Source organism: Oncorhynchus nerka, linkage group LG4 (assembly GCF_034236695.1).
Source record: "Oncorhynchus nerka isolate Pitt River linkage group LG4, Oner_Uvic_2.0, whole genome shotgun sequence".
Taxonomy (NCBI): domain Eukaryota; kingdom Metazoa; phylum Chordata; class Actinopteri; order Salmoniformes; family Salmonidae; genus Oncorhynchus; species Oncorhynchus nerka.
The window spans coordinates 87278594-87292671 of NC_088399.1; the positions used below are offsets into that span (position 1 = coordinate 87278594).

Consider the following 14078-nt stretch of genomic DNA (forward strand, 5'->3'; position numbering starts at 1 on the left):
TGGCACCCAGCCATACAATCACGCGATGTGATCTTTCTCGCAAATTTTTCAAAATAAAAGCCTGAAACTATGTCTAAAGACTGTTCACACCATGGGGAAGCCATAGGAAAAGGAATCTGGTTGATATCCCTTTAAATCAAATCAAATGTATTTATATAGCCCTTCGTACATCAGCTGATATCTCAAAGTGCTGTACAGAAACCCAGCCTAAAACCCCAAACAGCAAGCAATGCAGGTGTAGAAGCACGGTGGCTAGGAGAAACTCCCTAGAAAGGCTGAAACCTAGAGAGGAACCAGGCTATGAGGGGTGGCCAGTCCTCTTCTGGCTGTACCGGGTGGAGATTATAACAGAACATGGCCAAGATGTTCAAATGTTCATAAATGACCAGCATGGTCAAATAATAATAATCACAATAGTTGTCGAGGATGCAACAGGTCAGCACATCAGGAGTAAATGTCAGTTGGCTTTTCATAGCCGATCATTAAGAGTATCTCTACCACTCCTGCTCTCTCTTGAGAGTTGAAAACAGCAGGTCTGGGACAGGTAGCACGTCCGGTGAACAGGTCAGGGTTCCATAGCCGCAGGCAGAACAGTTGAAACCGGAGCAGCAGCACGGCCAGGTGCTGCTGAGGACTGCAAGGAGTCATCTTGCCAGGTAGTCCTGAGGCATGGTCCTAGGGCTCAGGTCCTCCTCCTCCTCAGAGAGAGAGCATACTTAAATTCACACAGGACACCGGATAGGACAGGAGAAGTACTCCAGATATAACAAACTGACCCTAGCCCCCCCGACACATAAACTACTGCAGCATAAATACTGGAGGCTGAGACAGGAGGGGTCAGGAGACACTGTGGCCCCATCCGATGACACCCCCGGACAGGGCCAAACAGGAAGGATATAACCCCGCCCACTTTGCCAAAGCACAGCCCCCACACCACTAGAGGGATATCTTCAACCACCAACTTACTATCCTGAGACAAGGCCGAGTATAGCCCACATAGATCTCCGCCACGGTACAACCCAAGGGGGGGCACAACCCAGACAGGAAGATCACATCAGTGACTCAACCCACTCAAGTGACGCACCCCTCCTAGGGACGGCATGGAAGAGCACCAGTAAGCCAGTGACTCAGCCCCTGTAATAGGGTTAGAGGCAGAGAATCCCAGTGGAGAAGGGAGGAACCGGCCAGGCAGAGACAGCAAGGACGGTTCGTTGCTCCAGAGTTTTTCCATTCACCTTCACACTCCTGGGCCAGACTACACTCAATCATATGACCCACTGAAGAGATGAGTCTTCAGTAAAGGTTGAGACCGAGTTTGCGTCTCTCACATGGGTAGGCAGACCATTCCATAAAAATGGAGCTCTATAGGAGAAAGCCCTGCCTCCAGCTGTTTGCTTAAATTCTAGGGACAATTAGGAGGCCTGCATCTAGCGTACGTGTAGGTATGTATGGCAGGACCAAATCAGAACGATAGGTAATGTAATGCTTTGTAGGTTAGCAGTAAAACCTTGAAATCAGCCCTTGCCTTGACAGGAATCCATATGATCAAGCATTTTTTGGGTTCTAGTCAGGATTCTAGCAGCCGTATTTAGCACTAACTGAAGTTTATTTGGTGCTTTATCTGGGTAGCCGGAAAGTAGAGCATTGCAGTAGTCTAACCTAGAAGTAACAAAAGCATGGATACATTTTTCTGCATTTTTGGACAATTTTTCTGATTTTTGCAATGTTACGTAGATGGAAAAAAGCTGTCCTTGAAACAGTGATATGTGCGTCAAAAGAGAGATCAGGGTCCAGAGTAACGCCGAGGTCCTTCACAGTTTTATTTGAGACGACTGTACAACCATTAAGATTAATTGTCAGATTCAACAGAAGATCTCTTTGTTTCTTGGGACCTAGAACAAGCATCCCTGTTTTGTCCGAATTTAAAAGTAGAAAGTTTGCAGCCATCCACTTCCTTTTGTCTGAAACACAGGCATCTAGCGAGGGCAATTTTAGGGCTTCACCATGTTTCATTGAAATGTACAGCTGTGTGTCATCCTCATAGCAGTGAAAGTTAACATTATGTTTTTGAATGACATCCCCAAGAGTTAAAATATATAGTGAAAACAATAGTGGTCCTAAAACGGAACCTTGAGGAACACCGAAATTTACAGTTGATTTGTCAGAGGACAAACCATTCACAGAGACAAACTGATATCTTTCCGACAGATAAGATCTAAACCAGGCCAGAACTTGTCCGTGTAGACCAATTTGTGTTTCCAATCTCTCCAAAAGAATGTGGTGATCGATGGTATCAAAAGCAGCACTAAGGTCTAGGAGCACGAGGACCGATGCAGAGCCTCGGTCTGATGCCAGTAAAAGGTCATTTACCACCTTCACAAGTGCAGTCTCAGTGCTATGATGGGGTCGAAAACCAGACTGAAGCAGTTTGTATACATTGTTTGTCTTCAGGAAGGCAGTGAGTTGCTGCGCAAGCAGGTGTCCACATACTTTTGGTCATGTAATGTGTATGTGTACAGATCTCTCTACCGTGGGGCAAAACAGTATTTAGTCAGCCACCAATTGTGCAAGTTCTCCCACTTAAAAAGATGAGGCCTGTAATTTTCATCAGGTACACTTCAACTATGACAGACAAAATGAGAGAAAGAAAATCACATTGTAGTATTTTTAATGAATTTTTTTAATGATTTTTTTTGCAAATTATGGTGGAAAATAAGTATTTGGTCACCTGTGGGAGCAATTATTAGTAAATGGAAGACATACAAGACCACTGATAATCTCCCTCGATCTGGGGCTCCACGCAAGATCTCACCCTGTGGGGTCAAAATGATCACAAGAACGGTGAGCAAAAATCCCAGAACCACACGGGGGTGACCTAGTGAATGACCTGCAGAGAGCTGGGATCAAAGTAACAAAGCCTACCATCAGTAACACACTACGCCGCCAGGGACTCATCCTGCAGTGCCAGACGTGTCCCCCTGCTTAAGCCAGTACATGTCCAGGCCCGTCTGAAGTTTGCTAGAGAGCATTTGGAATATCCAGAAGAAGATTGGGAGAATGTCATATGGTCAGATGAAACCAAAATAGAACTTTTTGGTAAAAACTCAACTCGTCGTGTTTGGAGGACAAAGAATGCCATACCTACTGTGAAGCATGGGGGTGGAAACATCATGCTTTGGGGCTGTTTTTCTGCAAAGGGACCAGGACGACTGATCCGTGTAAAGGAAAGAATGAATGGGGCCATGTTCGTGAGATTTTGAGTGAAAACCTCCCATCAGCAAGGGCATTGAAGATGAAACGTGGCTGGGTCTTTCAGCATGAGAATGATCCCAAACACACCGCCCGGGCAACGAAGGAGTGGCTTCATAAGAAGCACTTCAAGGTCCTGGAGTGGCCTAGCCAGTCTCCAGATCTCAACCCCATAGAAAATCTTTGGAGGGAGTTGAAAGTCCGTGTTGCCCAGCAACAGCCCCAAAACATCACTGCTCTAGAGAAGATCTGCATGGAGGAATCGGCCAAAATACCAGCAACAGTGTGTGAACCTTGTGAAAACTTACAGAAAACGTTTGACCTCTGTCATTGCCAACAAAGGGTATGTAACAAAGTATTGAGAAACTTTTCTTATTGACCAAATACTTATTTTCCACCATACTTTGCAAATAAATTCATTAAATATCTTACAATGTGATTTTCTGGGTTTTTTTTGTCTGTCATAGTTGAAGTGCACCTATGATGAAAATTACAGGCCTCTCTCATCTTTTTAAGTGGGCGAACTTGCACAATTGGTGACTGACTAAATACTTTTTTGCCCCATTGTATGTATGTATGTATGTGTGTGTGTGTATGTATGTATGTATGTATGTATGTATATACATACATACATACATACATACATACATACATACATACATACATACATACAGTGGGGCAAAAAAGTATTTAGTCAGTCACCAATTGCAAGTTCTCCCACTTAAAAAGATGAGAGAGGCCTGTAATTTTCATCATAGGTGCACTTCAACTATTGGTAAAATAAAGTTTTTTTGTTTGTTTGTTTTTTAAAGGAATGTATATATTCTGAAGATCCTAGGATCTTCAGAATATATACATTCCTGTAAAAAAAATGAATAAACTTTATTTTGACCAAAATGTGACTAATGTGTTTTACTTTGGTTATTTGAAGTAGAATCCATTTTCTTGTCTTAATAAAGAACTTGTGCTCTTGCAATAATATCAAATTATTTTTTTCAACGCTTTTCATGATCATCAACTCACACATTTGTCTACAACTCTAGGTTAGTCTAGATAATAATATCCATCATCCAGTTATACACTGGATGAAAGATCTGTTTGTGTGGATTTAATAGATATTACTCTTTACTACCCCGTAGTGGAAGTTGTATTTATTACATTCTTTGGAATCAGGAACAGGCAAGTGTCTATTGGTCTCTATTCTCTTGCCAGTCTACAGTAAAGCCTACATCTGCCATAGTACCATCAACCCTCCTTCTGACTCCATTTTCAAATGCAGAAAGTCCTCTGTCAGAAGTGGTTTGCAAATTGAGATGTAGCCACTCCAACTATGGGAGGGGAAATGGATAGGATTAATAGGTAGGGGGCAGGTGTCTGGTACTTCCTGGGATAGTTGCTATATTTATCAGCCAATGTTAAGCTCATTGTTCTGTCTGGTGGTGTGTTCAAAAATCTCCAACTGTCATGCAAACGGCTGGGAATGACTTAATTGTATTACGTCAGCTTATCCTCCCCAACACCTTCATTGTATTACGTCAGCTTGTCCTCCCCAACACCTTCATTGTATTACGTCAGCTTATCCTCCCCAACACCTTCATTGTATTACGTCAGCTTATCCTCCCCGACACCTTCATTGTATTACGTCAGCTTATCCTCCCAGACACCTTCATTGTATTACGTCAGCTTATCCTCCCCGACACCTTCATTGTATTACGTCAGCTTATCCTCCCAGACACCTTCATTGTATTACGTCAGCTTATCCTCCCCGACACCTTCATTGTATTACGTCAGCTTATCCTCCCAACACCTTCATTGTATTACGTCAGCTTATCCTCCCAGACACCTTCATTGTATTACGTCAGCTTGTCCTCCCCAACACCTTCATTGTATTACGTCAGCTTATCCTCCCAGACACCTTCATTGTATTACGTCAGCTTGTCCTCCCCGACACCTTCATTGTATTACGCCTTGCAAAAGAGAGCCGTCATTTTACAAAATAACAATGATTGGTACGAGGGGCCTTGCATCATTCATCAGGGACAACATGTTTTACTGTTGACTTTTATTTTATTACTGTCATGTGGATTTTAGCATAACTCAAATCAAACACTGGTCTTGGCTGTTTTTAAGTGGGCAGTCCTTCAAGTAAGTTTGGCAATGCCAAGAGATGCAAACAAAGGACAAAGTTTAAGCAAAAAAATAATTGTATTATGTTATTGCAAAGGCAATTTTGCAAATTTGAAACCTTGAAATCATCATGTGCTGTTGTCTGGTAGCGGGAGGCACATCTGTTCCCCGCTGCAGCCTTCTAATCCATCCTGACTCATTGTTTTTTCTCTTTTCTCCTCCCTGTTCTTGTGAATAAAGAATCTGGGCCTTCAACACACCAGGCAGAAGTTAATGTGGCTGCTGGAGGCTTTATGGTCCCTGGGAGAGTCCCCTGGTGCAACGGCCGGCTGCGGCCAGCTCACTTCGATCGGGCCAGCCAACTCTGCCGTTGGCCGGCCAGCCGATCCGCGCTCTCGGCGTGTGAGTGGGTGGGAGATGCCGATTAGAGTGGGGGAGGAAAGGGTAGACTTTGACTGGGGGGGCTCATCTTACAGTAACCAGGAAGGCTTTGCTCCTAATGCACCCACGCAGGAGCTCTGGTCTTCAGACGTGTCTGGGCCACTTCCACCGTGGGTTACACATGTCTCCTCCATCCACCAGCCGTTAAAGTTTTGGAGAGGTGGAGGGATGTGAGGACAGGGGTCAAAATGATGGTGGACATGGGGGAATGGTATCCCAGACAACAAGTCAAAGTGCATACCCTTTGTTTACTCGATTTTAGTCCCTTAAAACGCTTAACTCCCACCCCACTAATACAACTCCCACCCCCACTAATACAACTCCCACCCCCACTAATACAACTCCCACCCCCGCTAATACAACTCCCACCCCCGCTAATACAACTCCCACCCCCGCTAATACAACTCCCACCCCGCTATGTTTTTAAATTTTTCCCTGGGCCCTGTGTGAGGGTTGTGTAGCAGAGTTCACCCCAGGATGACCCCTCTCTCTAGATGGAGGTGCTGCAGCCGGCCAAACCAGGGACCGGGAGCCTAGGTGGGCTTATCGTTTGGGTTTTGCTCCCAATTAAGTGGAAGTGTGAATGCAACGTGAAGTCCTTCTGATAGATCCATTCAGGCTTCACCCTGTAACTCAAAGGATGCAGCATGGTATTGGGGAACCTGGGGCCTGCTTGAGTCCGCTTTGGAGCATTAAAAACAAGTTGTTGGCCAATGTGTGGAGAGGAGAGTGTGTGTGTTTGAACCACTGTGTGTTGGCTGACACGTGAGTGTGTGTGAATGTGCTCGGAACCAAAAGGCCTGCAGGCGGTTCAAGCCAGAAATTATTAATTTCACAGATTTTGTACATTACCAGCTATAACCCTGGTAATGGCTGTATATTTGGCTCTATACGCCAATATATTTTGAGTATCAAGACGTTCATTTGAATGTCCCTACTAAGAGCATTAATTATGGGGGAAAATAATGGCCTTTGCATTTGTCTTCTCCTAAATGACTCTGTGCAGTGCCTTCTAGTCCTCAGCCTCTCTCTCTCCTGACTGGCTGTGCAGTGCCTTCCAGTCCTCAGCCTCTCTCTCTCCTGACTGACTCTGTGCAGTGCCTTCCCAGCCTCTCTCTCTCCTGACTGACTCTGTGCAGTGCCTTCCCAGCCTCTCTCTCGTCTGACTGACTCTGTGCCGTGCCTTCCAGTCCTCAGCCTCTCTCTCTCCTGACTGACTCTGTGCGGTGCCTTCCAGTCCTCAGCCTCTCTCTCTCTCCTGACTGACTCTGTGCAGTGCCTTCCCAGCCTCTCTCTCTCTCCTGACTGACTCTGTGCAGTGTCTTACAGTACTCAGTCTCTCTCTCTCCTGACTGACTCTGTGCAGTGCCTTCCCAGCCTCTCTCTCTCCTGACTCTGTGCAGTGCCTTCCCAGCCTCTCTCTCTTCTGACTGACTCTGTGCCGTGCCTTCCAGTCCTCAGCCTCTCTCTCTCCTGACTGACTCTGTGCAGTGCCTTCCAGTCCTCAGCCTCTCTCTCTCCTGACTGACTCTGTGCGGTGCCTTCCAGTCCTCAGCCTCTCTCTCTCTCCTGACTGACTCTGTGCAGTGCCTTCCAGTCCTCAGCCTCTCTCTCTCTCCTGACTGACTCTGTGCAGTGCCTTCCCAGCCGCTCTCTCTTCTGACTGACTCTGTGCAGTGCCTTCCAGTCCTCAGCCTCTCTCTCTCCTGACTGACTCTGTGCAGTGCCTTCCAGTCCTCAGCCTCTCTCTCTCTCCTGACTGACTCTGTGCAGTGCCTTCCAGTCCTCAGCCTCTCTCTCTCTCCTGACTGACTCTGTGCAGTGCCTTTCAGTCCTCAGCCTCTCTCTCTCTCCTGACTGACTCTGTGCAGTGCCTTCCAGTCCTCAGCCTCTCTCTCTCTCCTGACTGACTCTGTGCATTGCCTTCCAGTCCTCAGCCTCTCTCTCTCTCCTGACTGACTCTGTGCAGTGCCTTCCAGTCCTCAGCCTCTCTCTCTCTCCTGACTGACTCTGTGCAGTGCCTTCCAGTCCTCAGCCTCTCTCTCTCTCCTGACTGACTCTGTGCAGTGCCTTCCAGTCCTCAACCTCTCTCTCTCCTGACTGACTCTGTGCAGTGCCTTCCAGTCCTCAGCCTCTCTCTCTCTCCTGACTGACTCTGTGCAGTGCCTTCCAGTCCTCGGCCTCTCTCTCTCTCCTGACTGACTCTGTGCAGTGCCTTCCAGTCCTCGGCCTCTCTCTCTCTCCTGACTGACTCTGTGCAGTGCCTTCCAGTCCTCGGCCTCTCTCTCTCTCTCTCCTGACTGACTCTGTGCAGTGCCTTCCAGTCCTCGGCCTCTCTCTCTCTCCTGACTGACTCTGTGCAGTGCCTTCCAGTCCTCGGCCTCTCTCTCTCTCCTGACTGACTCTGTGCAGTGCCTTCCAGTCCTCGGCCTCTCTCTCTCTCCTGACTGACTCTGTGCAGTGCCTTCCAGTCCTCGGCCTCTCTCTCTCTCTGACTGACTCTGTGCAGTGCCTTCCAGTCCTCGGCCTCTCTCTCTCTCCTGACTGACTCTGTGCAGTGCCTTCCAGTCCTCGGCCTCTCTCTCTCTCCTGACTGAATCTGTGCAGTGCCTTCCAGTCCTCAGCCCCTCTCTCTCTCTCTCCCGACTGACTCTGTGCAGTGCCTTCCAGTCCTCAGCCCCTCTCTCTCTCTCCCGACTGACTCTGTGCAGTGCCTTCCAGTCCTCAGCCCCCCTCTCTCTCTCCCGACTGACTCTGTGCAGTGCCTTCCCAGCCTCTCTCTCCCGACTGACTCTGTGCAGTGCCTTCCCAGCCTCTCTCTCCCGACTGACTCTGTGCAGTGCCTTCCAGTCCTCAGCCTCTCTCTCTCTCCTGACTGACTCTGTGCAGTGCCTTCCAGTCCTCAGCCTCTCTCTCTCTCCTGACTGACTCTGTGCAGTGCCTTCCAGTCCTCAACCTCTCTCTCTCCTGACTGACTCTGTGCAGTGCCTTCCAGTCCTCAGCCTCTCTCTCTCTCCTGACTGACTCTGTGCAGTGCCTTCCAGTCCTCGGCCTCTCTCTCTCTCCTGACTGACTCTGTGCAGTGCCTTCCAGTCCTCGGCCTCTCTCTCTCCTGACTGACTCTGTGCAGTGCCTTCCAGTCCTCGGCCTCTCTCTCTCTGACTGACTCTGTGCAGTGCCTTCCAGTCCTCGGCCTCTCTCTCTCTGACTGACTCTGACTGACTCTGTGCAGTGCCTTCCAGTCCTCGGCCTCTCTCTCTCTCTGACTGACTCTGTGCAGTGCCTTCCAGTCCTCGGCCTCTCTCTCTCTCCTGACTGACTCTGTGCAGTGCCTTCCAGTCCTCGGCCTCTCTCTCTCTCCTGACTGACTCTGTGCAGTGCCTTCCAGTCCTCGGCCTCTCTCTCTCTCTCTCCTGACTGACTCTGTGCAGTGCCTTCCAGTCCTCAGCCCCTCTCTCTCTCCCCGACTGACTCTGTGCAGTGCCTTCCAGTCCTCAGCCCCCTCTCTCTCTGACTCTGTGCAGTGCCTTCCCAGCCTGACTGACTCTGTGCAGTGCCTTCCAGCCTCTCTCTCCCGACTGACTCTGTGCAGTGCCTTCCAGTCCTCAGCCTCTCTCTCTCCTGACTGACTCTGTGCAGTGCCTTCCAGTCCTCAGCCTCTCTCTCTCTCCCTGACTGACTCTGTGCAGTGCCTTCCAGTCCTCAGCCTCTCTCTCTCTCCTGACTGACTCTGTGCAGTGCCTTCCAGCACTGACTCTGTGCCCTTCCCAGTCCTCACTGACTCTGTGCAGTGCCTTCCCGTCCTCAGCCCTCTCTCTCCCGACTGACTCTGTGCAGTGCCTTCCAGTCCTCAGCCCCCCTCTCTCTCTCCCGACTGACTCTGTGCAGTGCCTTCCCAGCCTCTCTCTCCCGACTGACTCTGTGCAGTGCCTTCCCAGCCTCTCTCTCCCGACTGACTCTGTGCAGTGCCTTCCAGTCCTCAGCCTCTCTCTCTCTCCTGACTGACTCTGTGCAGTGCCTTCCAGTCCTCAGCCTCTCTCTCTCTCCTGACTGACTCTGTGCAGTGCCTTCCAGTCCTCAGCCCCTCTCTCTCTCTCCCGACTGACTCTGTGCAGTGCCTTCCCAGCCTCTCTCTCCTGACTGACTCTGTGCAGTGCCTTCCCAGCCTCTCTCTCCCGACTGACTCTGTGCAGTGCCTTCCCGTCCACAGCCTCTCTCTGACATTCTATCCTCGTCGGTGGTTGTGGTCACATGGGCTTCGGGCCAAGCTCAGCTGGAAGTCCAGCCCACTGCTTGTTTTCAAGCTGTATGATCCACTCTGCTCTTTTGGCTGATCTGTCGCACATCATCTGGACAAGTCATCTGTCGTGGTCTCACTCTCTCCCTCCACCCCTGCCCCGCAATCTCCTCATCCCTGTAACAGTAAACAGATTAGCTTGGCCATCCTCCATCAGACTTGTAGCGTAGCCAGGAAGACCCACTCTTCTATCTGGTCTGCTATTTTACAAGCGTTGGCTTCTGTGTTGTGAAGTAAACAAGGTTCCCTCTTGGCTTTCTTAAACAGCCTCCTACTCAAACCCCACTTCACCTTGTTTGTTCAGTTCAAGAGGAGGCTACAGCAGAGCGAAACTCAGGTCTGACTGAAATCCCCTGGGTGTAAAAATGCATTTTGTATTAAAACTGGGCCCAGGCAGCTCTGTCTTGATGGGGATTTAACTAGGCATCAGGGAGGAAGTGTTTCACTTAGAGCTGCAGGCCAAAAGATACCGGGACCCATAGGAGGCATAAATCATAGCAGGTTACTCACCTGCCTGTCACTGCCTCTAGGGAAATGAGACTGCAACCTCAAAGAACTTCTCTCTCTCCCTCCCTCTATACCTCTATCTCCTTGTCTCAAACAGTTCATTCCCCCTTCCTCCATGCATCCATCCCCCCTCCATCCACCCCCCCCCCTTCCTCCATGCATCCATCCCGCCCTCCCTTACATCCCTCTATCCCTTCATTCCTGTTAAGAGAGCCTTTGACGGCTCTGCGTCTGTGTGACTGATGGCTCACAGTAAAGCACGTCTAGTGGTGGGTCCTTGGATCCTTTCATCCTCGCTGGCCTTCCACTCACACAGGATGTGCCTTTCTGGTGACTGCTCCTCGTGTGTGTGTGTGAGAGAATCATGCAAAGGAAGCTGTGTAAATAAACGGGAATCCTAAAACATGGAAACTGTCATTGAGCCATTTAAGGGCATCAAATAATCAGTTGTCTCTTCAAGCCTGCAGGAAGTTTTATTTCCTAAAACTGCTTCTATTTTACTTACAGGTCTGACAGAGTTGATTGGCTGTCACGCATAACTTTTTTTATTCTTCGATAATTAGACAAAAATGCCTTTAACAGCACCAAGCAGGGAAGTAATTCCCCCCCCAAACTTAAAAAATGTACCAGAACTTGTTCGCATAGCAACCGGTTGCTATGAACTCTAAATGTCAATCCTTGGTGTCTTGTTTTCATAGCAGCCAGACGTTAAAACTGCACCAAAGCAGAAGAGGAAGATGAAAAAAGGCGAGGGAGTCGCCATGGACGACGGAGGAGAGAAGGGCCTGATCACCACCCGGCATGGGGACGAGTATGAACACGACACCTCCGATGAAGAGGTAAGGTCATTGTTTTAACATCAGTCAACTTGATACCCAATCATGAAAATGCTGCTGAGACAAACCCTGCATTCGTCACTCAATTTGTTTTCTTCCACTGGGCCTCCTTTGTATTTGAGTAGTCATTTGACTATCATTTCTGGATGTATTTGGATGCCTAACATGTTGGGGATTTGGTGTACAAATAAGTGGATAATTTACACTGAAGGCCATGAACTGCTGTTCTTTACCTACCCAGTACAGAGTTCGTTGGAGTAATGTGCTTTTTTCAGAACCATCGCATATTAATTGTCCTCAAAGTTTGTATGGATATTTGGTCCATGGAATGTCCACCAGTGAGAACACACACACACACATATTTTCTAATGTCCTATACTCTAGAAATAAGATGCATTCTGTCTGCGGCTCAAACAGAATAGAAAAGAACAAGGGACAATTTCATTGATTTGAATGAATAGATTGAGCAGATTGTAGTGAAACGCACTAACCACCATGCATTGTTGTAGCTATAGTACAAGGTGATGAAACATCTCATGTGTTCCTGCTGTAGTGCTTCCTAATACACTGCTGTTCTGATCCCTGCAGTCTGGTGAACATGTCCTCCAGTCTGTCTGTAGTCAGAGACTCAACAGATTGGCTTCCACTCGTTTCTCATTATTGGGTTAAACAGACACAGTACTTTTTCTGGTGTTGCTTTTCAAGTGAGCTCAGAAGCAGCGTATGATGATGTAGTCGTGTGCTTCATGCCACCGCAACCAAGCAGGAGATCTGCAGGACGGAGATGTTTTTTCCTTATTTGCATGTTGGCCTATTAAAGCCTTATTTTTGTACTCTGCTATTTAATTTACAGGGTCCGTTGAGAAGCGTTGAACCCTGTGGTTTAGATCATTTGCCAGGCCATACAACCTTGAAACTGTCAGCCATCCAACACTGTTTCTGGCACTTGGCTCTGGGATGAGGAATGTGTTGTAGCTAGTGAAGGGGCCATATTGTTCTTGGGAAGGGCTTTGCTTTTAAAAGAGAGTGAGGTGGGTTTAATGCCCTGTGAAATAATATAGGACACAACTGGAATCAAAACTGCTTACTTGATTTAGTTTCTAAAGAGACTTCAGCAGAGCTTTTGAAAGCTGAGGGCTTTTTAAGAGACCCGGGGCTTGTTTAAACAGAGGTGTTTCAGATTCAAGTCACTTTGTCCATAGTGGGGGGGCATCATGTGTGCGAGCCGGAGCCCACAGGTGTCTGTGGTACTATGACTCAGGGGTCGGGGGTAGGGCGGTGTGTGTGGAGAGGAAGGGGGGCTCGGGGGTGAAGAGGATGGAGAGAGAGTGTGTAATGGGTGAGGGAGTCAAGAAGAGGTGTTCCAGAGGGGCAGAAACTCATCCCACCCTAAACCTGATCCTTCCACTGATGGCATTATCCTCCCCTACACAGTCTAACAGTGTCAGAATAGTCCTCTATGGCGAGATGGAATGAGTCTCTTATTTCATTAAAACAGATGTTCCTTGTGTGTTCCCCTCCCTCAACTTAAGTTCCCCTTATTTAAGGATCTACTGTCTTCAACCCTTGTTAGAGTTTAGGGTTTACGGACCGTCCGACGAGAGGACGGAGAAAATGGAAAACATCACTGGTTCCATCTTGGTCATTCTGATCATTTCCTCCAGTAGCCGACCTGACCCTAGACTGGCCGACCTGACCCTAGACTCTCCGGCCTGACCCTAGTCGGTGTGGTCACTGTGTTTCTGCTGCCCCACATGAGTGGAACCACGGTGGTCCTGGCCCATTTGGCCTGCGTTAAGTTAGTCCCCTGCCTGGGAACAGGAGATTGCAGGCAGCCTGTTGCAGGCAGCCTGTTGCAGGCAGCCTGTTGCAGGCAGCCTGTCGGCACACAAGTTGTCTACAAACAAACCGGTGGATGGTCAAAAATGTTGCTAGTTTATTCTTCTTCTCCTTCCTTTTGTAATAAAGGGCTATTTCCTGTTTCGCGGAGTGAAGGGGGAATACGTGAGACTGCAGCAGGGCCTGTCCGAGGCCTCCTCGCCCGGCAGGAAGGGGCTTTTCTCCCGCAATTGCTTTTCCATGTGCTCTTTGAGATGAATGAAGACACATTGTGGAATGGAGGGGGGGAAAGAGAGGGAGAGAGAACCCTGGATCCCCACTACGCCTCCTTCTTCCTGCCTCTGCATAGCTACTGCTCAACGGGACCTGTGCACAATGCAGGAGAACTCAATTCGGTAGCACACTAGACCGGGAAGGGTGTGCATGTGCGAGTGAGTGAGGGACGGGGAGCTCAGGGGGAAATGCTCAATTGGGAGATTGGCAAACAGGGTTGGCAGGGCTGCCAAAGCTCTTAACAGGCTGGGAGTGTTAGTGAGTGCATGTGTGCCCCCTGCCTTGTGCATGTGGCTGTGCTCACTGTGTAGTAGGCTTGTGGCTGTGCTCACTGTGTAGTAGGCTTGTGGATGTGCTCACTGTGTAGTAGGCTTGTGGATGTGCTCACTGTGTAGTTGGCTTGTGGAGGCTCACTGTGGATGTGCTCACTGTGTAGTAGGCTTGTGGATGTGCTCACTGTGTTGGCTTGTGGATGTGCTCACTGTGTAGTAGGCTTGTGGATGTGCTCA

At 48.7% G+C, this 14078-nt stretch overlaps 1 protein-coding gene across 2 annotated transcripts in view; it reads left to right on the forward strand.

Annotated features, from left to right (window-relative positions):
* The window catches only part of LOC115128721 (ribosome biogenesis protein bop1), a 94571-nt gene that overhangs the window by 4678 nt on the left and 75815 nt on the right, over positions 1-14078 (forward strand). Inside the window, exon 3 of one of the 2 annotated variants that reach the window (XM_029658833.2) lies at positions 11323-11460. In XM_029658833.2, the coding sequence (XP_029514693.2) occupies positions 11323-11460 (138 nt within the window). Of the gene's footprint in view, positions 1-11319; positions 11461-14078 lie in introns of both variants that reach the window. The other variant, XM_029658832.2, reaches the window with a different exon arrangement.